The sequence below is a fragment of the Artemia franciscana genome, chromosome 4 (assembly GCF_032884065.1).
Source record: "Artemia franciscana chromosome 4, ASM3288406v1, whole genome shotgun sequence".
NCBI classification, from domain to species: Eukaryota; Metazoa; Arthropoda; class Branchiopoda; order Anostraca; family Artemiidae; genus Artemia; species Artemia franciscana.
Window position 1 is genome coordinate 6,139,114 of NC_088866.1, and position 27,902 is coordinate 6,167,015.

Here is a 27,902-nt window from a genome sequence, read left to right on the forward strand (position 1 = left end):
ATAACCTGGCGCCAGTGTTATGATTGTTTTTTATTCATCTTATAAATTGAAACTGATTTTTGTATTATTTTTAGGCCAACAAAGACCTAGTACGTTTTTTATGCATAGATGTCTGAACCAGAGAAAAAACGGTTGAAACTGGAAATTGATGAAAGTTTCAAAAGTGATGATGATGATTTATTGAAGAAAATCCTTGAGTATAAGAACAATCAGCTCAGGGCCCTTCAAGAACTATATATTAAGTCGCAGTCTGAATTATTTTATTTGGAAAATGAAGGTGACTTTCTGCAGTTTTCTGAATGGTCCAAAGAACCAAACAAAGACCTCCAGGCATACCTTGACAAACAATCTCTGCCAGGACTTCAAAAGCCCAAAGCTCTTCAGACTGGGCAAGTAGTGACACCTGTATCACTAAAGGTCTCTCTAAAGACTCCAGGACATTCTGGTCCTGGTAGGCCATCTGTTCTTACACCTGAGCAGCTTGCAGAAAGGGCTAAACATGAAGCTGTTATTGTCCAAAGAATTGTTGAGCTTCAAAGAGAAGGACTATGGAGTGAGAAACGCTTACCTAAGGTAGCTGAGCCCCAGAGATTAAAAACACACTGGGATTATTTACTTGAAGAAGTTCATTGGCTTGCAGCTGATTTTGTCCAAGAAAGGAAATGGAAGTTAGCTGCAGCCAGAAAATGTGCAAGAATGGTTCAAAAGTATTTTCAGGAGAAAGAACAAGCTGCATTAAAAGCTGAGAAAGAGCAAGAAACTAAGCTGAGAAAAATAGCCTCATTTGTTGCAAGAGAGGTAAGACAGTTTTGGAAAAATGTTGAGAAAGTCTCAGAATACAAGCAGAATTTGTTGCTTGAAGAAAAGCGAAAGAAAATGTTAAATCAGCAATTGAACTTGATTGTACAGCAAACAGAAGAATTTTCTTCTCAGTTGGCTGAAACAATGCAAGGTAAAGTTCCAGAAACACCTCCATCTTCCAAAAGAGAATCTGACATTGAATTTGAGCCTGAAGATGGCTCTACTGATGATGAAGAGACTATTGATAAAGAAGAAAAAGATATGAACATTTCAAGTGTAGCTGAAGAAATTGATTATTTAAAAAAAGAATCTGAAATACCCCTTGAAGATCTGTTAGATTCATTACCACCTGGATATCTTGATCATAAGATTGAAACACCAGTTGACAGTGGTAGTGACTTTGAAGCAGATGAAAGCTCTGATGATGATGAGGCCACTTTAGATGAACAAGAAGAAAATGAACCAGTGGTTGATCATAAAGATGAAATTAAAGAGTTAGAAGCTGAACAAAACCTTCCCATAGAAGATCTCCTTAAGAAATACAGTGATATTAATAGTGAAGAGTATCAAAAGACAGACATCAGTACTATTGTTAGTGATGATGAAAGTGAAACAGAAATGAGTGATTCAGATAGTGAATCTAAACTGGTAGAAGAAATGAATATTGAAACTCCAGAAATGGAAATTGAAAGCAAAGATGTTGGTCTTGAAGCTTTACTTGGTATCAATGACACTGATGATAGTGCAAAAGAGAGAAGGACTAAGTTATCAGAGGCTGTTGAACTTGCTGAGGCCTTCCAGCCAAAAGGAAACACTTTAGCTTCTGCTGAGGTTCGTTTTGAAATTCATTTGCTACTTTGTGTTTAACTCTTGCTTTGAACTAAAAACCAATAGTAACTTGAACAAACTAGCTATTCATGTCACAAAATAAACTAGCTGTTCCAGTTGAATAGATAAAAGATTCATATATAGATACTACCAAGACTTACAACCAACTTAAAGTTTATTGTTTTGACTTACAAATTAGTGACAAATTACCTCCTAGCAACTCTTGTTTTGGACTTGTCTTGATGTGAGTAGTCTTCTTTTCTTTTTACCCTCTTCCCCTTTAAGTTTACTATTTTATTTTAAGCTGTAAAATAAAAGAAATACTGTACAAAACATGCACCCTTAAGAGGAAGGACCAAAAAAAATTGTACATGTAGGTTTTGGTGCTTTGGGGATATACGTTTTTGAATGCTGTATATGGATTGTCATGTATTTTGAAGACTTTGGGAGTCTCACTAACTATTCAGTGTGATCCCCCACCTCTTGCTTAGTCTTGATGTAGGATCAAGAATGTGCTTACTTTTTGGTAAATTTTCATGATGAACTTGGTTTAAATAGGTTCCTTTAAAGTTGTTCCAAAAAAACTTTTCTCCCCAAATTCTTGAAAGTAGAATCTTAAAAATAAACTTTTGGATTTTTCAGATTTCAGTCTGTGTTGTACTCACAAGTTTAGTCAAAATTCTTTCAAGTAAAAAAAAAGAACCAAAACTTATAAATTATTGATTTATTTGACCCAGTGGCATGTGCAGTATTTTATTGAGGGAGAGGAAGGTAAGAAACCATAAAGTGCCAAAAATTGGTATGTTCTATGAAAAACATAAGTAGAATAGGAAATAATATAAAGATTTTGGGATTTTTTCTGACTTACTGGGGCATTAGAAACATAAAAGATATCCTCCTCTGCATTTATATAATCTAGTTAGACTGTGCATGCACACCAAATATTAGAAGGTACATTTTTCAGGGCTACTGTAGAGGACTTCAAGAAAATTTAAGACTTTATTGGCTTTAATTCTGGCCTATCCAAAAAATCCCCTCAATAGTCTCCCCAAACCTCAGAGCTACCTTTCCAACTATAAGGATGTTCTTACTGGGGGGAAAAAGCAGTGAGGAGACCAATCTCTACAGTGGAGGGATTCCCAACCTCTCCATTTTTTCTGAACTGCATATCACAAGCTTGTGTTCCTGTTAGGATAGTTGTTAGAATACTATATTGTAGTCCTTGCATGAACACAGTATACTTATAAATTTTCAGTGAGAAAAAAAAAACAACTAAATATTGAACTATTTGTAACAAATTTCAAATAATTTATTTAAGTATTCCTAGATTTTAACAAACATGGAACTATTCCTGTTCATGATAAATTTTTAAGTAAACCATAGATGATTTCCTTAATTGCTCCATTTCAGAAAGCTACACATGCACAAAATCTCAACATCATTGCCTTTAACAGTTACATTAGCTAAATCTCAACCATGAAAAAACGAACTATAATATTGCAACACAATTATAGAACTTTAATAACTTTCCAAATAATGAGGATATTTGCCTGATAATAAATGGAGGTCATATGTCGATTTTTTTTTTATTTCACACATAAAACTAGACATTAGAGTCATCTCTAGAATAAGGTGATTTTTCTGGATTCAGGAAAATTTCTGATTCTAATACAGATTATGTGGTTAATGACTACTTTAGCGGTATTTTTTCCCTTAAAATATATTAGCTTTGTCATGCTTCTAGTTTCCTTCTCATTTCTGCTTAAGTTAATACATTTTTTAGTGAAAAAGTAACTATTTACTGGAGTTGGTGTGTATTTTGAACTGCTTTTTGAGAATTGTTATTCTTTGTGTTTATGTATCTGTTCTGCAATACTATTAGTTTAAATCGTTCATTGTACTTGATAAATTGTGGTCTAGGGGTATGATTCTCGCTTAGGGTGTGAGAGGTCTCAAGTTTAAATCCCAGACCATCCCAATTTTTATATGAAGAAGAATCAAAACTAGATTTGTGATCAATATAGCGATTACTGAAAGTTGGCAGGCATATCAGGGACCCAACCAGGTCAAATTAGAAATAGTCGCATCCCTAATTTGACTCGGGGGGGGGGGGGGAGGTGGAAGGATGGTTAATTCAGAAAAGTTAGAAAAATTGAGGTATTTTTAACTCATGAATGGGTTATTGGATCTTAATGAAATTTAATATTTAGAAGGACCTTGTGTCTCAGAGCTCTTATTTTAAATCCCGACTGGATCCGGTGACATTGGGGGGGGGAGAGTTGGAATGAACAACCAGAAATCTTGGAAAACACTTAGGTAGAGAAATTGTAATGAAACTTGGTGGGAAGAAACTCTTGGCTGTTCTCACCTCATCACAAGTGCCATATGAGCTCGTGGCTTTTGTTTCTTTGAAGTATGGATTTATTTGTTGTTGTTTAGTTCATGTGTTGGTCTTCTTATTACAGTTTTTAGTAAAAAAAATTTCGAGTTAGAAGCCCTCAGTCTGTACTTTGGTGCAAATTTCTGTGTATGCCTAGCCACCAGTTAGATGGGGGTCTTCCCCTTTGATATAAATACATTTTCAAGTAGTGTCTTTTCAGTCATTTTCCTGGTGCAATTACTGCTTTGTGTTATGAATAAGATCAGCTCCAAATTAGTTTTATGGATTACGCCCCAAAAAGGTATATTTTAAAATCCAGGTGATAGCTTAAAAACATCTAGGGAGGTTCATATGCCACTAGTTACACAGCCATTCCTTGGAGGTTTGTCAGAAGGGAGACAATGGAAATAAATTTCAGAGGCTTTAAAAAAAAAAAAAGTTTCCTCAGAGAGGTGGTGTTTTAGACTAATTATCATGGGAATCTCTTATTACGAATAGATGCTTGAGTTTTTTTATATTTGATACACATTTTGTCAGGTCATATGTTAGTTAACTATCATGCAGGGGGGGGGGGTCCCCATGTAAACATCTAGCATGTAATATTACAATATAATTAAGTATATTTTTATCTTTATTACATGTTAGTTTTCAAGTACGTTTTCTGCTCAAGAACACTGTGTGATAATATATAAATACATAACGATGTACATACATACATCTAAGTGCAGGAAGGGATCCCCCCATGTTTACATGTAGTGTGTATATCATAATATAGTATAACATATTTCGTTTCTTTATTACAGGTTAATGTTCAAGTACCCTTTTTGCTCAAGCACACTTTACGCGAATATCAATTAATTGGGTTAAATTGGCTTGCAACTATGTATGAGAGGCAGTTGAATGGCATATTGGCTGATGAGATGGGACTTGGTAAAACGATTCAGACAATATCTCTATTGGCATGGCTTGCCTGTGATAAAGGTATGTTTTTGTGTTAGATTTGAAAAAGAAAAGAATCCAATATCTGACTTGACTGTAAAAGAAGGATTAAGTAGTAGCAAATCAAACCATCAACCTTCCATAAGTAATGGGGGGTGAGGCAACAAGGATTGGTATGCATATATTGAGGTTTTTCATAAATGACTTGCCCAATAGATGCTAAATATGATGAAAAATATATTCTTGAGAAGGTATTCGAAGTATATGTTTAGCCTTGGAGTTAATTGAATAGCTCAATCCTTAAACAGTAACAGGCTTTTCCATTAATTAATGATGCTAATAATTTCAGCATAATATAATTTATTTAATGGTGCTTATCAAAACTGCCCTGAGTACTTATGCTAGCTATAAATTAATGATTTTACTAAATTTATCTGGATGTAATATAATATTGTATATTTTTATTATATTTAACATATTTGTTAAATGTAAAAAACATATTTTTATATTTACATATGTAAAATAATATTTATGGTATTGTTATTAAATCATTACTTTATAGTAATATTGTAAAATAATGAGTACAAACATCTTGTAGGAGTGAAAATCTTACCTTAAACTGCGCTTGCCAACAATGACAATCCATTCTGTAGTTGCCTGGCTGTGATGATGATTTCATCTGGCATATCCCTAACTGTGACCCTTGGTTTGATGCACCAATCTATCAGTCATCAACATGAAGGCTTCAAAGCTAGGAGACATAATAACATTCTTGGTAAGGGATGACCACAGGCTAGACTACATAATTGGAAGAGGATTTGTTTTGCTACCTGGTCTTAGCATGCTTCAATTTGAGCTTCAGATGGTGCCCTCTCTTCCTAGAGATGCTGTATCTGGAGCAGTTTAGGGTTGAAATTTTGATCACTGATTAATTTCTACATCATTCATAGATTGATTTGTCTTTCTGAGTATGTCAGAGATGGTATTTTGGGTCTTGAAGTGTGGTAAAATACCACCTTTCGAATCTTCTTCATGTATTTTGTTGCTGCATAGATTCCAGGATGGTTTGATTTGAGGCTTGTTAATCCATGTTACAGCAGAATTTCTTTTTATTGCAATATGATGAGTTTGCTTGGCTATTACAGACTAGGTTTAGCTATGTTTGTAAGTTAAACTTGAGCTTGATTTCAATCAATACCTACAGATCTTTTGCTTAGACTGCTGAATTACACTTTTGAACTGTTTTTGGATTGCATAAACTACTAATACTAAGTATTACTGGTTTCAAAGTAAATAACCCTGTATTTCAATCAACCAAGAAGAGCTTAAATAATTTTGGCAGATACTATGTGGGTCTTAAAACAGGGCTTGGTAGTTTGAAATCATCAGCATATAGGCAAATCTTATTGTTTGTGGTTAAGGGTGCATTATTAATGTATAGTTGACTCTCAATAATTTTATTCAAGTGACAAGAGGAAAAGTTCAAATTACCAAGATGTTCAAAATAATCAAGTACAAGGTCCTGTGGTGGCGCAGTGGATTTGACCTTAGCTTGGTAATACGGGACCCAGAGATCGAATCACGCTGCAGGAATGTACTGCAGGGCTGATGCAGGGGCCATAGTAGTCAAGAAGCGTCGTTAATTCTTAAATAAATTAAATAAATCAAGTACAAGCAAGGAAGTAATTCAAACACACAAGTGCTTTATTGAAAATACATAACCTGTATATTTATATCCATACATGTAAACTCTTTTATTTAACTTCTTAATCCCTTATGTATATGAAGTATGTTAAAAACTATATGAGCAATTCATTTTCAGTGGTGATGGATTGATGTAAGTGTTGTCTTCTTTTTTTATCATCCTCCTCCTCATCTGGAAAAGTCAACAATTTGGCATCAGTTAAAGCACCATGGACATCAATTTCATTGTCCATGTAAGCAAAATCCTCAAACTATTCTCAAAAATGTATCCTAAGATACTCTAAATGCATCAGTAACTACAGTGGAAAATTGTTTATTAAGTGCATTAGCCATCACCCTTGTATTACAGGTCTTTGGGCCATCTTGTGCAAGATAGGTAACAAAATGGCTTTCAGGGTTATCCAGTGATACATATCTCCAATTTTTTGAGCAGAACGTCGTTGTGGCTGATACTGTCTTTTTTTAATTCTCGATGGTAATTCTTGTGTGACTTCTCTGGTAATAACCCGCCTGTTTATTATTTGTGTAATAATCCACCAGCTATGATTAATCAATTACCACTTCCAGTATTTTCTTTTATATAAATGAGTGATTTTCAATAGCTGCCTTTGATTCATCTATATTAATGCTCTTAATAAAAGTTTTAGTAAGTATTTTTAGCAAGACTTCTCAGTTAATTACCTTCCTTTTTGTATTTTGCTAATAATCCAACTGTAATTCATTGTGCTTCCAGTATTTTTTTTCTCTGTTCCTAGCTGCTTAATTTTATTTGCCATGTGTATATGGTAAGGTTTTGGTTCCCTTTGCTGTTTTAAAAAAATAGTTTTTAATAACTACTCCTCCACGCTAATGCACATAATTGTGAAATAGGCTACCTTTCTATAGGCTATGCCCAATTTAAAAGACATCTAGAATTATTTATTCTATTGTATACCATGATGATGAATCTTCAAATGAACTTCTAGGATCCTCAGGAATCGTATTATCCTCTTGGATAGCAAGAGAAGCTACATTGGGTGTGAAAAAAGGATGGAGGAACAAGTATCCTGAAATGGTGTTTTGTATATATCTAGTGCTTGGTCACCACCATCTACTTTTTCTGACAAATAATAATAGTCACTTTGATGAGTTCACATTTATTCACAAAATGGATTTCCACTAAAATAGCTATCAACAGATTTTGTAATTATAGTAACTAAAATTTTCACGAATGAAAAGCACTGTCGGATTCATAGGAAATAGTTTCTGCTTTTTTTTTTTTTTTTTTTTTTTTTTTTTTTTTTTTTTTTTTTTTTTTTTTTTTTTTTTTTTTTTTTTTTTTTTTTTTGGTGTCACAGTTTATCATTATATTACCATTGGCAACATTACACTGCTGATGGATTCTAACTAAAAATGCTTATAGTAACTAAAAGAAAACTCGTAGGAAACCCGGATTTTCAGTAATGAACAGACCTAAGATAGATCCAGAGGGCTAAGTATGTTTTCATTTTGGTGTCCGTGGTACTTTAAACACTGTGTTACTGAAGATGTCATTCAGATTATTATTTGTTCAGTGCGTTTTCCTACTATTTTGGCTGGGGGTCATTTTTCAAGTCTATTAAATTCCATGCTATTATCATTAACGTCATCAGCTATGAACATGGTCCTCTCAGAATTAGTACATCTTACCCTGGTCTTGCACTGTTTGAAGATTTGGTTGATTCACTAGGGGCTTTTATTTCAACATTAGATGATAATTTTGCATGCAATTATTCACTTCACTATTCATGAAATTTTTATATTGCTAAGCCCTCTTTTGCACGTTCATATCCTCAGACATTGGTTCCATACTGAATTCGGTGAGTTCCTTTTTGCTCATACAGTTTTTGTAGAACCAGTTTCTTTGTTGTCAGTTCATCAGCTGGAAAATAATAGGGCCTGTGGTGTGCAGATTGCTTTCATTCTGGGAGTTGTTTGGACTGGTAGGGCAATGAATATTTTTTTTACAGTTATCTGCTGCATGGCACATTCTTTGGGTAAGAAATCACAAATAAACCTCATTATTTGGTTATTGGATACTCCCAACACCAGTGTACATCTAGTGTGCATTTTTGTTTATCTTTGTAATCTGTGGTCAATTTTCTTGCATGAATCAAGTTGCGAATTAATTTCTACTTTATAGATTGTAATTCGTATTTTGTTAACTAAATTATTGTTCCATTTTGGTTTCACCACTGATTTTGCAATCATTAATTATATCTGGTTTATTATAAGTTCTTTAAACCTGACCTGAACCTGAGGTAGGTTCTTGTAAATTGATTAATTTATTAAAACTTAGTTTTTAAACAAATTGATTAAATGATTTAATCTTTTTGAGGGTCATTTTTCTACAAGCATAATTACAATTAGTTTGCTACAATGAATTCCAAAAATTTAACAACGATTCATTAAAGAAAAAGAATGAAAATAAACTATTATTTTATCGAAAAGTAGATAATTGGCGAAAATATTAAGCTCTTGACAGATCCCTGTCACTTTTCTTTCGTTCTATTGCTGGTTTTGGCGATAATAATTTACACCTGGCTTCTTTGGACTAGGCTTGTCAATGAAACATTTTGATAACCATTTTGACAAGACGTGTAGTGTAAGAATAATGTAGCCAATTGATGAAAAATTATATATCCTATTTTAGGTATTTGGGGCCCACATCTGATCATTGTCCCCACATCTGTGATGCTTAACTGGGAAATGGAGTGTAAAAAATGGTGCCCATCACTGAAAGTGCTGGTTTACTATGGATCTGGCAAAGAAAGAAAGTTTAAAAGAACAGGCTGGACTAAACCCAATGCTTTTCATGTCTGTATAACCTCATATAAGTTGGTTGTTCAAGACCACGCAGCCTTTAGAAGGAAACAGTGGCAATATATAATTCTAGATGAAGCTCAGAATATCAAAAATTTTAAAAGTCAAAGGTGGCAGTTGCTGTTGAATTTTTCAAGTCAGAGGAGACTTTTGTTGACTGGAACACCTTTGCAGAACAATTTGATGGAGCTGTGGTCGCTTATGCATTTCCTCATGCCATCAATGTTTGCTTCTCATAAAGATTTTAGGTAAGTTAAGTTATCTAAATTAGAGTGTTTACAACGGTGTACACAATCCTGACCCTTGGAAGAGGGGTTATCTAGAAAAAAAAATTTAAAAAATCGATTTTTAGGTGCCCTAATCTCCAAGAGGTGAGAGGATGAGTCTTCAAGAGAGATCTCAAGGTGATTCCCAGTCCTTCCAGTTTGTATATACGTATTAGTGTTTGTTTATTGACGGATATTCAGTAGTTTCAATTATTGAGGGTCCATACGAGCCATATCTGCTCAAAAAGAGATTTTTGATTTTTTTCAGGATTTGTCTGAATGTGCTGACAAGGAGTGGCAGTGGGGACAGTGTCCTCTAAGATGGATGAAAGGACTGGCTCTATTTCTTGAAAAAATAATTGACTGAGACCCTTCTTCTGTATTTCATGTCCAATTGGCATTTAGTATTTCATGTTCAGGTTTTGCTCTTTTGGAGTATACTGGTGCGATACTCGACTAGTGCTATTTCGCTGCAGTCTGTACATAGGGCTTCTGGGACTGCACAAGGAAGTTTGTTCATAGACCAGTCTAGAAAATTCTTTAGATAGTAAATCTTAGAGGAAGGGGAAGAATTTTAGCAACTGTCTACTGCAGGGCTGTATCCAGGATTTATTTTTCGGGGGGGGGGGGCAAAAAACTAAGAAATGCATTAGAAATTCGTTAATATTCATTGTTGTTACGTTTTTTACGAGATGGACAAACATTTTGGAGGGTGTTGTCATACCCCTAACCCCCTGTATACGGCCTTGGTCTATATACTTGGATTTTTAGTTAAAAAGAATATTACCCCGGCGAAAGGCGTTACCATTCACTGATTGGGTTGTCATTTTTCTGGTGAGCTAGTCACTGATTGTAGTGTCATTTTATTTGCTTGGTTGTGCTGATCCAAAAGCAGTAAGGGTTACAGAATTTTGCAAAAAATGAATATTAAATAAAAAAAGGGGGAATTTGAAGAACACAAGTGCCATATTCCTTTTTTGGTCCTAATTTATACTCCACAAAGATTAATTACTGCCTTTGGAGTAGAGTTGCACTTATAATTGGTCAGCTATTTTAGTTGATCTACTTCCAATTAGCCATTTGAGCTACGGCTGTTGTTTAAATAAACCTTTCTCTCTCTTTCATATTGTTTTTGAGTGGTTTTGTTGGGCCATTCATTACAATACTTTGTGTAGATATGTTTTCATTGGGTAAAAGTAATCTGGCTTTAGTGGACAAAACTAACGCTGAAAAGTAAATAAATGTTTGAATGAATATAACCAAGTTATTTTATAGGTTTGAAAGGCATGAATGTAAAGATAGAAACTCGTCAATAAGGACATACTTAAAAGCAGTGCTAATAAAACTAAATTGATAGTTACAAATATACTGATGTAGATTTCCCGGATGTGCAATAACAAGAAAAAACGTATATGTAACGGGCGACTAAAAAAGAATGCCCATAAGAAATGAAATGTACATACATATATATATATATATATATATATATATATATATATATATATATATATATCTATATTTATCCAAAAATTTACGTGACATTGTTGACCAAATAGTTTGAAAAGCTCTCTTTAATTAAGGCATTGCATATCCTCTGAAGTATAATCTTTGATGCAACATTTAGACATCTTAATTCGCCAAGTGGATTTTTACATACAGTATGTCTTTCTTTTATAAGGATTGATTATATTCAGATATATCTATCAATGTTGGAAATATTCGTTTTTCTCTTTAGACATCAAACAGTTCATGGTAATCAACATCAAGTAAGGAGTGACTCGGCTCAGTAGAAACCAAAATTTTAAAAGAACGAATTTTATAATAGTTTAAATATGAAAAGAATTCGGTTTTTATGCTGATTCCAAATATGTAATATTAATTAAGTTTAATGTCACCTATCGAAAGCAACGAGCTTGCGAAAAGTTGCCTGATTTTTGGAAATTGAGGAAGCACCCCCAAGAATTTTTTTTGTTTCCCCCAGGTGTTTTCAGAACAGTTGATAATTCTTTATTGAAATTATATTAAAGAAAAGTAATTTTAAGAAAGATTAATTTTAATTTTAATTTAGAACAGTGGAAATTTATTTTATTTAGTGTTTTAAGGGAGAGTAATTTTCAGAAAGATTAATTTTACTATTACAAATGGAATTTGACTTGAGAACACATTGCCAAAGTAAGGCGCAACGTTGAGACATTTCGAATTCACCGTGTGGATTTTTACGCACAGAATTTATTTCGTTTATTGGTGTTGGTTTTCTAATCCCGGTGCAGCCAATTAGTCACGTAGATTTTAACATAAGTTATTTCTTTTGTTTATACGGTTTGGTTTTCTAATCCTGTTACAGGTTTGGTTGAAGGGAATTCAGAGTGTAACGAAATCATCATCAAAAGAGAGCACAAAGTGCAGCTAATAAGTCACGTAGATTTTAACATAAATTATTTCTTTCGTTTATAGGGAGTGGTTTTCTAACCCTGTTACAGGGATGATTGAAGGGAATTCAGAGTATAACGAAAGCATCATCAAAAGACTGCACAAAGTGCTTCGTCCATTTTTACTCCGTCGATTAAAGTGTGAAGTTGAAAAACAATTGCCCTCCAAGTATGAGCATATAGTTATGTGTCGACTCTCAAAGAGACAGCGCTACCTTTATGATGATTATATGTCAAAGGCAAAAACTCGAGAAACACTAACTGGAGGGAATCTGTTGAGTGTCATCAATGTGCTAATGCAGCTGAGAAAAGTGTGTGCACATCCAAATCTTTTCGAGCCTAGACCAACGGTCTCACCCTTTCAGATGCGTGGAATTGTTTTCAATACAGCTTCTTGTGTTGTAGATTGCCTTAATTACGACCCCTTTAAGGTATGTTTTATTGTTTTTAACTTTATCATTTAAAATAAAAGAAGAAAAATATAATAAAAAAGGTTTTACTGGAACTATTTCTTAATGAAATGTCTTCTCATCTTAGTTTCATCCAATAATCTCTTTGTGAGACTATGTAGTATGATCGTAAATTAAGTAATATACATAAATAAAATCAAGAAAAACTGAATTGTAGATGAAACTATTTTCAACATATTGAAAATAATATATAAGGTCTAATAAAGTAATACAAGAGTAAAAAATAAATAATAAATAAATTGTAGATAAAACTGTTTTGAATTCACTAAAAAGATGATAAAATACATAGATAATTAAGATTCAATAAAAATAGAAATAATATATACTAAAGTAAGAGAGAAAGAAAACACTAAATTGTATATGAAGCTCTTTTCAATTCACTAAAAAGGATTGCAATAGTTGCCATATTTTTTGGTATTGCATCCAAGAGCTTTTGATTCAGCAACAATGATCTTCTTTCTGTTTAGATACATATCTTTCTGCACAGAGAGTAGTTCCTTATGTGTAGTTTGATAGCTAGATACATCTCTAGATTGCTATTTTTGTGAGTAAACTGCAGGATCTTACTTTATATAATTGGACAAATTCGTAATTGATACTGAAAGCCAAGAAGCCAAGCGAGTACTTTTTTTTTATAGAATCAGTAAGAGATTCTTCTTCACAAGATAATTTACTGTTCTTTTCTATTTATGCTTTCAGTCTTAAAGTGCCTGTAATATTTTAATCTATATAATTGAACAATCTAATAATTATAAGCAGGGATCTGAATTTTTGGCTTGTTTGAAAAACGTGTCATTATCTAATGACTATGTTCTTGTAGTGACATTTTCTAATGTATTTATGGCTTATTTGAAAAACTTGTCATTATCTAATGACTATATTCTTGTAATGACAATTGTTTTAAAGTTGCATTTTCAAGTTAGAATGATGTACAGTCACTTTTTATGGCTTGTTTGCAAAACTCGTCATTATCTGATGACTATGTTCTTGTAATGACATTGTCGAATGACGGTTATTCTAAAATTGGCATCGAGAGATTGGTGATGCGAACTCTCTTTGTGGCTTGTTTGAAAAACTTGTCATTTTTTCTCAGGATGACGAGCTTCTAGCAAGCCTAAAGGAATTATTTGTTATTCATGGAATCAAGTCGAAACTGTCTTGTTTCCTGACAAAGCAAATGACAATTTTTTTCTTTTCTGATAATTGTTCTTTCTTGTTGGTCACTATTCTGGTAATTATGTGGTAATAATTTACCTATAATTATTAGATGTGCAGCAATTAAAATATTTCATTCTTTAAGTAATCTGAAGTTTTATGGCTCATTCTCAACCTTATACGGTTTTTCAAAACCTAGAGCTGATATAAACTCCTTTGTCTAGTCAAATGAGCGCTAATAGTTAATCAATTTATAGAAATCTTATATAACAAATTATTTGTTTTGTGATGATCAGTGAGAGTCCCTGGGAGGTGGGGACCGATTGCCCCCCCCCCCCTGGAAAAGACACAAATCTACTAATAATATCTTAAAATAAAAGGTAATCAGGATTCTCTGCACAAGTCTCCACTAACACCTTAAATAATAGATTTGCTGCTGATAGTGATGCCACAGCTCTATTATGAAAGATAAAGTAACTAATTTCGTTTGTCAACATTTTTGAAATTCATTTTCAGATAAACCAACCCTCTTTGCTGCTAAGACTGATACTGGTTGACTGCACTTAGTTTAGCATCCGGAGCCTGCATAGGCTTCTAACATCCTAACAGTATAGGCTACAAATATTTGATTATATTTTTAGAATGACTGAATTTAATATCAATTTATCAGTATAAATAATACGGCAGAAATTAATTTGAGTCTACAGTACCAAGTGAGCTGGATTATAGCATAGAACACATTTGAATCTTGTTTTAAAATTTTGTTTGAATCTTGTTTTGAATCTTGTTTAAAGGCTGAAGTTTCTCATTTCAAGTCTTTTTCGTTTTCGGGCTTGCATGATAGGCAGAAATAGGATTCCATGGTCAATATTAAAAATATTGTCTAGGGCACCTAATCAAGCATTTCAGCACTGAGATATTCGGCTGTATTTTCATTTAATGCTAGCAGAAATTTTTTGGGTTTGCTATTTCTATAGAGAATTTTCAATCCACCAGGCCTTCCCATCCTTGTGCTTATGCTGATGTTTGCCTTTAGAGCTCGAGTGTGGCAGATGTTTGAACCCTTTTTAGACACCACCACCTTTGCTAAGAATAGTTAGAATCCAGTTGCTGCTGCTCATTTAGTGATTCAGTACTTTCTTCATTCTTTTGGGAGGGCTAGCTCCCCATGCATTTACTCATGTTATCTGATTGCCTAGATTGTTGGCATATATACATCTGGTAATTTCGTGTATACATCTATGCAGCTGGTAATTTCGTGTATACATCTATACAGCTGGTAATTTCGTGTATACATCTATACAGCTGGTAATTTCATGTATACATCTATACAGCTGGTAATTTCGTGTATACATCTATACAGCTGGTAATTTCGTATCTACATCTGTACTGCTGGTAATTTCGTGTATACATCTATACAGCTGGTAATTTCCTGTATACATCTATACAGCTGGTAATTTCGTGTATACATCTATACAGCTGGTAATTTCGTGTATACATCTATACAGCTGGTAATTTCGTATCTTCATCTGTACTGCTGGTAATTTCGTATATATCTTTACAGCTGGCAATTATCTAATTGCCAAGACTGTTGACATATATGTAGCTGGTAATTCCATATATAATGCTGGTAATTACATATATACATACATACATACAACTGTTAATTATCTAATTGCCAAAACTGTTGTCATATATACAGCTGGTAATTACATATATACAGCTGCTAGTCATTTAATTGTTAAGAATGTTGGCATATATACAGCTTTTATATATATAGCTGGAAATTACCTAATTGCCAAGACTGTTTGGAGTATATACAACTGATAATTATATATTCACAGTTATGTATACGTATATGCTGTTGGTAATTATGTAATTGCCAAGACTGTCGCATGTAACCAAGTAATTAATGGCTCTACCACTGTTGCTTAGAAATGATTTTTGTTCGTTTTATGTTCCCAATTTTTTATTCTCGGAAGTAATATTATATATTTTTTAGCATGTTAATCTGGGTGCCATGAATCTTCTACTTCCCAAATTGGAAAACTTGCTCACTGCCTATGCAGCTCATAGGACTCAAAAGTCTCAAGCACCTGTGGCAATAATCCAGAATCTGGATAATCTACCCCCTCTTCCACCTCGTTGTCCATCAGGGAAGATTAAGTTGGTCATTAAGCCCCAAACGACTTCAGTCCCTGGTATGTATTTTTCTCTTCTTGTTATTGTGTGTGTTATCGCTTTATTAAATTGATTCTTAAGGCTGTGGCGTTCAGTATTTATTGTAAATATATGGGGTAACATACCCGTCATTTACCATAGTTACTATAAACTATATCATAGGAACAATCTACTATAGAAGATTAAAAAAATAAGCAAAATAGTTAATGATTACGTTGCAATATCAGGGGTCGGCCGCAGTCACTAAAATCAATTTTTGTCACTTTTATTTTAGCTTGTCACTTTTTCGTTGAATTTGCCACTAAAGTCACTTTTTGTTGTTTCAAAACTCGATTTTGTTATGGGTTATTTCAGTGAACTAGAAGTAAATGTGAAAACAGTGAACTAGGTAATGTGAAAACATATTAAGACAACAGGAATTGAAACATATTGAAATTCCAAAGCAACATCTGTAAATGTTTACAGAAAATTTTGCATAAGTTGCGTATTTATTTTTTATCACAAGCTTTTAATCGTGCTCTTAACCCTTATCAGTTGAACTGGCGAATTTAGGGGGGGGGGTGAGGGGGATCCTTCTCCCATCTGTTGGGCCTTGCACCCTTCAAATTAGTCACAACAAACCCTTCCGCTAGGTCTCAACTTATAGATTCTCAGTCACGCACTATCAGTTTTGTGTTCAAATTATCCCACTTTGTCAAATCATAAGTCGCATTTGTTTTTCCTTCATTTGATTTATTCAATGAACTGAAATCGATGTAGAAACCATCGCCAAGTCAAGTTAATGAAATTATACGGGCCCTAAAATCATGTGGTAAAACTATAGGATAAAATTGTATGAGTCCAAACTTCTTACAAGTTTGTCTTCCCTCGCCCCAACTACGGCATCTGTAAGCTTAAAGTCTTCACTTAGAAGGAGGGCAAGGGCCCTCCACCAAATTTTGAAAGAATTCTGCAAGTCTAGACCACCCAAAAAGAGAGTAAAAAGTAGAAAATGACAACCATTAATGATAAGCTCAGAAAGTGTGCCTCTTCGCGGCATAATAAAATGTACCTTTTTTTAAGATTATTTACCTTTCTGAACTGTACATCAAAGAAGTGAATATATTGAAAAATACACTTTGCGACTTAAAACAAGAAAAAGTATATTTTTTAACGTTTTATTGACCTCAAAATTTTCAGTCGTAAATGGACAAAATATACACTTACCTTGTATAAAATTTTTAACTTTTTGTAATTCCCCCCCCCCCCCCTCGTAATTTTGCTATCTAGATTCTTCAGTGTTCAGCTGCTGAAAATTGGTTTACTGGCTTTTAAGAAAGAAATTTATGGACAAAGAGATTGTTTTATATTTTAGCATTAATTGTATACTTATTTCAAAGGTGACTACTGAAGTAGGAGAAACTGCAAACCCGGATTTCCAGGTTTTAAGCCATGGAAGATCAGTTGTATTATTTTTGATTCGAACCCGTTTTCGAGAGATTTAATTCTGAAAGCTTGTTTTCGTAACTCCTAAATACTGTCTTTTTGGATGTGGGTAACAAGCTCTTGAATCGAATTCTTTTCTGAAGAATTTCAGATTATGCTCAGGAAAAAGTTTGTTTAATCATATTTTTGCTCATGATAACCATGATGTGTGAGGTTGTACTGCAGTAGTACTTCATCGTATTTTTATTACTTTCCTATTTGTTTCTTATAATGAACGATTAAAAAAACAACAAATGAATGAAACATTAGGATGTTACCCTCCTCACCCACAACTAAACTGGAGGATTCCTAAAGGCAAAATATAACATGGACCCCTGCAGTCCAAGTGCCTCTGTTCTGAATGCCCCTGAATACTCACTTTTTGTCACTTTTTGAATAGAAAAGGCATTAAAGTCACTTTTCTTGCGCATCTCGTTGTGGCCGACCCCTGCATTATTGAAAGATACAAAGATCCAAGGGGAAGTATGAAAAATGGATTATGAATGAGCAGTTTATACAGGAGCTGAGGTCTTTTCACACCCCGAAAGATAAAATACTTTTTGCATTCCCCTTCTAATTGGATGATTGAGATTGCCAACAAACTAGTGTGTTCAATATTGTAGTTATTTTTTTTTTCAGTATTAGTCTGAGGGCCCCAGATAGGTAAAGGAATGGTTCTAATAAGTCATCTCATCACCAGTTTAAATAGAAACTAAATTAAGGTAAGATCTGGATAAGTAGGTACAAGCAGCAATTCTGCAGGGGGAAAGGAGTGGAATTAGATATATTTAACTTTTTCTGGGTCCTAAATTTGACTAGTAGATACGTTCCTTTTCAATCACTGCTCGAGGTATTATAAAAGCTGACTTTATTTATTTAAGCATTTTTCGGAGGTATTATTTTCCAAAAGCTGACTTTAGAGGGGGGGGGGGCTATAAAAAGATCATGAAAAATTTGTTTTATGCGTTTGTGTTACGTGTTGACACACATTTAAGGTGGTTAAACCCTCTCCCCCCAGAATACGGCCGGGATTTCGTTAAAACAAAGATGGGTTAGTTCCGTTTTTTTCTCTGTTTGTTTTTTTTTCTGTTTTTTTTTTCTGTTTGTTTTTTTTTTTTACTAATTTCTTGGCCAATATTTAGGTATCCATAACGCAATGATGTCTTTTACGATCTAAGCCTGATTCAGTTGATGAAATTATATTCTCTGAGACAATGTAACTTTTTACCACTATAAACCCCATTTCGTCCCTGTTTACCGACCTTAAGTTCTATTTTTTGATTCTAGGCCAGTCAGTAATGATACCTCGACCAGGTATTTCAGCATTTAGAGCTGTACCGACTCCACCTCCTTCAGGCATCCGAGACACAACTCCTCAGCCTCTACTTGCCTCACCCGCCCCAATTCTGCCGTCGCCTCCAGTATCATTGTCAGGAGGTAAGTGATCTCTCGTTGATTTAAATCAATCAAATTCATCATTGTTAAATTATTTAATTTTTAAGTTAACTAATCAATTAATTAAATTAACCGTTTGTAGGAGGTAAGTAATCTTTCTTTGGTTTAAGCTAATCAAATCTATTACGGCTAAATTGTTTGATTGTTAAATTAACTAATCAATTAAATAAATAAACCTTTTTATGGAGGTAATTGATCTCTTATTTAAATTAAACAAATTAATTATTTTTAGATTAATTTATTATTGAACAAATCAATCAATTAATTACATTTAAGATTATCGAAGTAATTATCTAATAAAGAGCGCGGTAAGTAACCTCTCTTTGATTTAAACTAAAATCATCAAGATGATTAAATTAAAATAGTGATATAATATGTCCTTTGTGACGGGGTTTGCGTCCTGATGTCGCCGCTCCAAAGGAATTGGGTCCTTTGGACCAGCTCCGAAAGGTACCTGGAAAAATCCAGGGAAGGTCAATAGGAAAGGTTGAACTGATTGAACTAACTTTAGGTTTTGGCTATGTGTTGGCAGTAGTGCTTTTTTGTTGATTATGTTTCTAAAGTACATGTTGGTGCAAAAGTCTGACACCTTGGTTAATGTGTTGTAGAAAAGTGACAGTTTATATATAAGCTATTATTTATTATATATTGATATTTATCTATTATATATGTTTTTATATATCTTTATTTATTGTTAATTTTCCTCTTTCATTTCCGAATCTTCCGATTCAAGTTCCTGTGAAGCGTTTTCTTGTGGCACTATTTTAAGACAGCACATTGTATTAACAAACCAAGTACATTGCAGAACATAAACAAGAGATCGAAGCAATAAAAGGGGATAAATTTATGCGGCTAGTGGATCATACTCTATGGTGCTGACACCCCGAGTTTCTCACTTTTTGTAAAAAATCAATCGATTCAAATCCATCGATATAGACGGTTGGCAATTGAAAGGTTTATTTACCTTTTTTTTGTCAAAATGATTGTGATGTATTTAAAATTTTAATTTGTCGTGACAATTGGCGATAGTGACAGTCCGCCCATATTTAATTTGATGTTGTGTTCATTAAGTTTGAATGTCGCTCTTTGCTCCTGTTTGAAAAATATGATTTTCATTTTGTTAAATTAAGCCAACAAAAATATTTTTTGGGGTGCCGATGTTTTTCAAGCTGATGTGTTTTTATTGGGGAGCTGAATCCAAATATGAAAACAAATTTTCGTATCAGTTGTACTTTTTAAAATATAGCATAATCACCCACAATTATGTTTACTATAAAATCACGGCATATTATTGTTGTAAAATAATATAATAGCTAGTTCCTGTAATTTTATCTATTTGTAATATGCAGAGCTGTTCATAGGGGGGGGGGGGCAACTCTGCCAGTTGCCCCTGCTGCCAGGGGATTGCCTGGTCAAATTTCTAACTCTAACTGTACCTTTTTTGCTTATATTTGAGTCGGCAGGGGGTGGTGGTGATGGCTATAGTTTATAATGGTTTGAAATTAATCGTTTCATGGTTTTTATCTACTTAAAAGAATTATGCTCCTAGCCAAAAACTAGTGTCAGCTTTGAATTCAGCTTATTAAATACAAATAAAATCAGCACAAAAAGACGTGACATCAAACCACAGTTGTCTGTTGTTATAGATGAAAGATTATCGTGTCCTTGGGTTCAGTCAGTATTCTAAAAAAAGAAAATTTAATAAATACTCATTTCTTTATTACTGTAAGACAGCACAAAAAAGTAACACTTAATTTCGGAAAACTGGCTGAGTAAATATAGAAAACAAATGTTGCAACAACGAACGAGATTAAAATTAATAATATCAGGATAACTGGGAGCCTTGCCCCCCCCCCCCCGAAAAAAGAGGACGAACGTGATTGCTTGAAATTTGAGCATAATAAAATGAAGTTGTTAAACGAGTAAGTTTTTTTTCATCTGTTCCTTTGTAGCTTTGTCTTAGCCTTTTAACTATTGTGTCGGCAAATTTGCTTTTAGATTTGTCGCTCTAGTTTGAAAGGAGATTAAAATCAGCCAATTTACCAACCAACATCATACTTTATGTTTTTGGGTGACTGGCCGGAGACATGTTCGTTGACTTTCGAGTGGTACTTACGAAAAATTATCCGTGAGGGAGTTTCTCCAGCGGAAAATCCCCCGGAACATCTCCACATGCAAAATTGAGCCGACAAAGAGAAAGTAAGACAAATTAAATTCGTATTGGGATTCTGACAAATCCCCACTCCTCGATGTAAAATTTCTTTTGAAAAGTTCACCCTTGGAACCTTCCCTCCCCAAGGAAAATATTCCCCTCGGAAATCACCCTTGTATACCCTTACCCCCGAAGGATGTTTATACTTCCCAATAACAAATACTATGCGTAAACAATGGGCAAATTTTGTAAATTACAGCCCTGTTCCCGGGGGTTGTGGGGGCTATGTTACCCCCAAATGCATACTTACTGGACTTTTCAACTATGCTGAATAAAATGGCTATCTCAAAATTTTGATCGGACGACTTTGGGGGAAAAGGGGTATGAAAGGGGGCTAGTTGCCCTCCAATCTTTTTGGGTACTGAAAGCTAACTAATTTTGTCACTTCTAGTCTTTTCAACTATTGTGTCGGTATACTGTTTTAAATATGTCATCCTCGTTTGAAAGGAGATTGGAGGTTCGTGTCCTGCCAGGGTCGTTTTATTCTTTTAGTCCTGTGGTGGCGCAGTGGATTTGACCTTAGCTTGGTAATATGGGACCCAGAGATCGAATCACGCTGCAGGAATGCACTGCAGGGCCGACGCAGGGACATTAGTAGTCAAGAAGCGTCGTTAATTCTTAAATAAAAAATAAAAAGGAGATAAAATCTGCTAAATTACCAACCAAAAATTTCATATTGTGCTTTTGGGTGACAGGTCTAAAACATTCCTGAACTGATATGAAAGCCCAGTAGATAATGCCTCTAAAAAAAACAGTGCACCAACTTAAAAAATAAACTTTTTTAGGCCTTTCAAATAACAACAGAGGAACTTGCCACTTTATACATAACACCTAATTACTTAAAACTAGACAAGCTATCAGTTAAAAATACCAATTGAGGGGGGAGCTCTGGCCTCAACAAAAAGGATAATGAAATTAGTTGATTGAAATGTTGACAAAATGCCAAGGTCTAAAAATAGAAGTCTACTGCTTATAGTTAAAGGTCTAAAATAGAATTTTAATAGAATCTAAAATAGAATTTAAGGTCTAAAAATAGAATTTTACTGCTTATAGTTAAACGATTGCAGTTTTGAATACAAATCATTGCTTTCTTTGACAAATTATTTTTCGGTCTCTTCCCTTATCGTCGGTGCATTTCAAATGTATCTTTACAACCTTGTAGCTTTGTCTAAGCCTTTCAACTATATTGTCGGCATATTTGATTTTAGATTCGTCGCTATAGTTTGAAAGGAGAATAAAATACCAGCCAATTTACCAACCAAAATTCATATTTTATGTTTTTGGGTGACTGGCCGGAAACATGTCCGGTGACTTTCGAGCGATATTTACGAAGTGAATAAAGCTGTTGGTAGTGCAAGTATTGTGATAGTAATTTGATGTTTATCAAACAGTTCGTGGTAACGAACTGTAGTAAGAAGCGACCCGGCTCAATAGTAACCAAAACTTTAGAAAATGGAATTTTGATACCAATACCTATATCAAAAGAATCGCATTTTAATGCTGATTTTAAATATATAAGTTTCATCAAGTTTAGTCTTACCCATCAAAAGTTACGAGCCTGAGAAAATTTGCGTTATTTTAGAAATTAGGGGGAAACACACCCTAAAAGTAATAGAATCTTAACGAAAATCACACCATCAGATTCAGCGTATCAGAGAACCCTACTGTAGAAGTTTCAAGCTCCTATCTAAAAATGTGGAATTTTGTATTTTTTTGCCAGAAGGCAGATCACGGATGCGTGTTCATTTGCTTTTTTTTTCCCAGGGGTGATCGTATCGACCCAGTTGTCCTAGAATGTTGCAAGAGGGCTCATTCTAACGGAAATGAAAAGTTCTAGTGCCCTTTTTAAGTGACCAAAAAAATTGGAGGGCAACTAGGCCCTCTCCCACGCTAATTATTTTACCAAAGTCAACGGATCAAAATTCTGAGATAGCCATTTTATTCAGCGTAGTCGAAAAACCTTATAACTATGTCTTTGGGGACGACTTGCTCCCCACAGTCCCCGTGGGAGGGGCAACAAGTTACAAACTTTGACCAGTGCTTACATATAGTAATGGTTATTGGGAAGTGTACAGGCGTTTTCAGGAGGATTTTTTTTGGTTGGGGGAGGGGTTGAGAAGAGGGGGATATGCTGGGGGAACTTTCCATCGATAATTTGTAATGGGGGAAGAAAATCTCCATGAAGGGAGCGCAGAATTTACTAGCATTATTTAAAAAAAAACAGTGAAAAAATAAATACGAAAAAGTTCTTTCAGCTGGAAGTAAGGAACAGCATTAAAACTTAAAACAAACAGAAATTATCACCCATATGAGGGGCTCACCTCCTCCTAATACCTCGCTCTTTACGCTAAAGTATTTTTAGTAATTTCAACTATTTATTCTACGGCTTTTGTGATTCAGGGGTCATTCTTAATTAATTGGGACACAATTTAAGCTTTAGTGTAAAGAGCGAGGTACTGACGAGGGGGCGAACTCCCTCATATATGTAATAAAAATATGAGAATACAAAAGTTCTTTACGTAAGCTAATTTATAAGTTACGTCAATCTTTTACTAATAAAAAGATTCGTAAAAAATTTAAAGTTCTAGTTGCCTTTTTAATTAACCAAAAAATCGGAGGGCAACTAGGCTTCCTCCCCCGCTCTTTTTTTCTCAGAATCATTCGATCAAAATTATGAGAAAGCCATTTAGCCAAAAAAAAAAAAAATGCAAATTTCGTTTTAATTATTCCTCTGCGGAGAGCCAAAATCAAAACATGCATTGATTCAAAAACGTTCAGAAATTAAATAAAAAAAGTTTTTTAACTGAAAGTAAGGAGCGACATTAAAACTTAAAACGAACAGAAATTACTTCGTATATGAATGAGGCTGCTTCCTCATCAACGCCCTGCTCTTTACGCTAAAGTTTTTTACTGTTTTAAAAAGAAGAATTGAGAGAAAGAGTCAAACTTTAGCGTAAAGAGCGGGGCGTTGATGAGGAAGCAGCCTCTTTCACATACGAAGTAATTTCTGTTCGTTTTAAGTTTTAATGTCGCTCCTTACTTTCAGTTAAAAAAACTTTTTTTTTATTTAATTAACAATAAAAGCTTTTATGGGGGAGCATGGTTAATGCAAAAAAGGTAATAACATAAAATGTACCGGAATATATTTCTTTTTCAACGTCTATCTTCTTGGATCATAAGCCAAAGATTTGCTCAAAATAGTAGTTGTCAATATCTTTAGTTTGGCTGATGCTTCAAGTGATGATACGTAGTCAAATATTATTATGGTGCTGCTGCTTTCCAATTTTGGGAATTTAGTATAGATGTGAGACTCGCATTTCTATCTTTTTTTGTATGAATTATTTTAAAAGAAGTAGTTTATTCGTTTCATTTAACCTATGAACTGAAAATGTAACTCAGTTCTTAGTTTATTTTTTCAAAGGGAAGATTTTCTGCATTGCATCGTCATTTGCTAGATGACGTCGTTTCGCCATATGTTCCTAATCAATTGTCTCAAGAGGGGGGGGGGGTATATGCTTCTTATATTTTTAATTTTTTGGGTTACTTCATTGAAAAAATGACAAATTTTCTCCTTTCTAGTTTTTGAAAAGTTCATTTTACTCCCATCTAAGTTTTCATGAATTGACACCTCTGCTTTTAATTTTAATAAATAGGTTAATTGCCGGCCGTACAGATGGTCAGCCAAAGTTAATTGAAATTTTGACAAAATGCCAAGTTCTAAAAATGGATGTCAATTTTTCATTGAAAAACAGTGAATATTTTGTGCATTTGCTTTCTTTGACAAATTATGTTTCGGTCTCCATTGTTTGTAATGATTGATTCACCTTAGCGTCGATACATTTCAGATGTATTTTTACAACCTTGTAGCTTTTTATTTACCTTTTAACTATTTTTCGACATATTCGATTTTAGATTTGTCGCTCTAGTTTGAAAGGAGATTAAAATCAGCCAATTTACCAACCAAAACCATATTTTATGATTTTGGGTGACTGGCCGGAAACATGTTTGGTGATTTTCGAGTTGTGCTATTTTCTCTTCTTCAAAGAAGAGCGTTGCGACCTGAGACTGCGATTCCCTTCTGCGTCTTTCTGCTATTGGTCGAACGCGTCAAACCACCAACAATAACAACAACAAACTAGGCTGTTGTTTATGCTGGGTATTGCAAGTATTGTGATAGCTATGCTATGTTTATTAGCAGTGAAAGCCTTAATCGCGGGGATGGTTAATATAACAGATGTAATAACATAAAATGTGACGCAACATATTCCTTTTTTCCGCATCTATCTTCTTGGATGATAGCCAAAAGTTTGTTCAATATATTAGTTGTCAAATCTTTTAGTTTGTCGCTTTCCAGTTCTGGTAATTTGGTAAAGATGTGAGACCGACATTCATATCTTTTTTTATGTGAGTTATATCATGAGTTATATATGACCTTTTATTTTGAAAACACTTTTTTGGGGGTGTTTTCATTGAAAAAATGACAAATTTGCTCCTTCCTAGTTTTTGAAAAGTAAATTTTATTCCCTCTACTTTTTTGTCTTTTTTTATGGCACTTTGTTTTACCAAGTGACATATAGCGATCGCAATTTCTGTCCGTCTGTATGACGGTCTGTCTGTCAGTCCTAGTTTTGCTAGTTCGGGCAGTTCCAGGTAAGCTAGGACAAAGGAAGTTGACAGGCGTATCAGGGACCAGACCAGATTAAATTAGAAATAGTCTCTTCCCCTATTCGACCATCTTTGGGGGGGGGGGCGAGCCAACGTGATAATTGAGAAGAATTTGTTTGCCGATAAAACAAATGATTGTTCATCATATGGCTTCTGGTCTAGGGGTATGATTCTCGCTTAGGGTGCGAGAGGACTCAGATTTGAATCCCGGATCACCCCAATTTTTACATGAAGAAGATCCGAAACTAGATACGTAATCAATATAGCGATATCTGAAAGTTGGCAGGCGTATCAGGGACCGGGCCAGATTAAATTAGAAATAATCGCTTCCTCGATTCGACCATCTGGGGGGGAGTGAAAGGACGTTTAATTTGGAAAAATTGGAAAAAATGAGGTTTTTTAACTTACGAACGGGTTATCGGTTCTTAACGAAATTTGATAGTTAGAAGGACCTTGCGTCTTAGAGCTCTCATTTTAAATCCCAACCGTATTCGGTGACATTGGGGGGGGGGGGTCGGAGGGGAAACTGTGATTCTTGGAAAAAGCTTAAAGTGGAGGGATTGGGATGAAACTTGATGGGACAAACGTTACAATGCCAAACAAGAAGAGGCTACAGGAATACTGTATTTGTAACTTTATCTTTTTTTTCAATAATTGCCTATAAACAAAGAACAGCAAAATTGATAACTCTAGTACCGAGTCTAATTTTAGGGTCCGACCTCGTTACAAGTCCCGTATAAGCTCTTTGCTCTTCCGACCTCGTCACAAGTGTCATATGAGCTCTTGGCTGTTGTTTTTACTTTTTTATCTACTTTCCCATCTGTTCTTATAAATTGACGCCTCTGGTTCTAATTTTAATCATTAGGCAATTGCCAGCTGTATAGATGGTCAACCAATCCACAGACATTCCAAGAACAATTGACCATAGTGTGGCTAAACCAACTGTGGCTACAATTTTGTTGTTGGTTGTATTGTTTAGTTGAGTCATGTCTGCCTTATCTTTTCAATTTAATATTTATCTTTTGATTTGTTTATTTAAGTACAGATTTGTTTATTAAACTTAGCATGCTTATTTAAATATGTTGCTCTTATTTAAAGGCAAATAACATCTCAGAATTTACCAACCAAAAAGTACTTGCCTCATTGAGTGTCTGTTTTGCCTTAGACTGATTGTTTTTTTTTCAACTTCTGAATACATAAATAAGAACGTATCTGTTATGTTCAGTTCTTTGCCTGTTTTTCCTTCCTCCCATTCAATTGTCACATTGCCACTTACATCCTTTTAAACTTTTTTGTTGGCATATTTGTTTTGAATATGGCACCCTCGTTTGAAAGAAGATAAATTCAGCCAAATTACCAACCAAAAATTGCATACTGTTTTTTTGGGTGACTGGTCTGAGACATACTCCAAATGTTCTTAAGCAAAAAGGGTTATGCCTGTCAAACGAAAAATGTGACAATTTAAATTAGAGCCGACATTGCGACTATTGATTTGAATGTACACATAATCTACTGGAGAAGTATGATCCAGTGTTATTTTCTCTTTGAGGGGGGGGGGGTGCTTTTAGTAAATTTGAATGAGGCTGACCAAATTGTCTTTTAATAATATTTGCACTCGGCGTTCCGGTTGGCCCCTGGAACTGTTTTAATACATTAGCTTTAGCCATAATAGAAATAACATTTACTTCTTTATTTATGGTTATACATTTCGATTTTTTTTTTAAATTCTCTATCTATTTAAATTCTATAGATTATTCGATTGATCTTTCTATCAATTTTTATGTATGTTTCTATTATTATTTTTATTTATATTTATAGCAGAAAAGTAACTCTCTTCGAGATTTTGAGCCTTTTCTAGTATATTTTGTTACGAGGATGCGGTACTTTAAAAAACATTTTGTAACCCTCAGCGTCGGCTAAACGTCGCAAAGACGAAGGGCCATTAGTGATTTCTCCCAGGGCACTAACCACCATCGAAAGTTGTCAAAAATTTGTGGTTAAATTGTAAAATTTGACTGAAGAGACAGTAATATTTTATGTCTCTTTTATTGACAAGTTTGTCAATTAAAGGGTATGACACCACAAGGATTTCCCTAAGTGGCTAAATTGCTT

At 34.2% G+C, this 27,902-nt stretch overlaps 1 protein-coding gene across 1 annotated transcript in view; it reads left to right on the top strand.

Annotated features, from left to right (window-relative positions):
• LOC136025913 (helicase domino-like) overlaps positions 1 to 27,902 on the top strand; it is a 144,374-nt gene that overhangs the window by 16,902 nt on the left and 99,570 nt on the right. Inside the window, exons 2-7 of the mRNA XM_065701977.1 lie at positions 75 to 1,632; positions 4,813 to 4,990; positions 9,324 to 9,741; positions 12,214 to 12,619; positions 15,816 to 16,014; positions 18,746 to 18,895. Of these exons, the coding sequence (XP_065558049.1) occupies positions 109 to 1,632; positions 4,813 to 4,990; positions 9,324 to 9,741; positions 12,214 to 12,619; positions 15,816 to 16,014; positions 18,746 to 18,895 (2,875 nt within the window). The 5' untranslated portion in view covers positions 75 to 108. The remainder of the gene's footprint in view (positions 1 to 74; positions 1,633 to 4,812; positions 4,991 to 9,323; positions 9,742 to 12,213; positions 12,620 to 15,815; positions 16,015 to 18,745; positions 18,896 to 27,902) is intronic.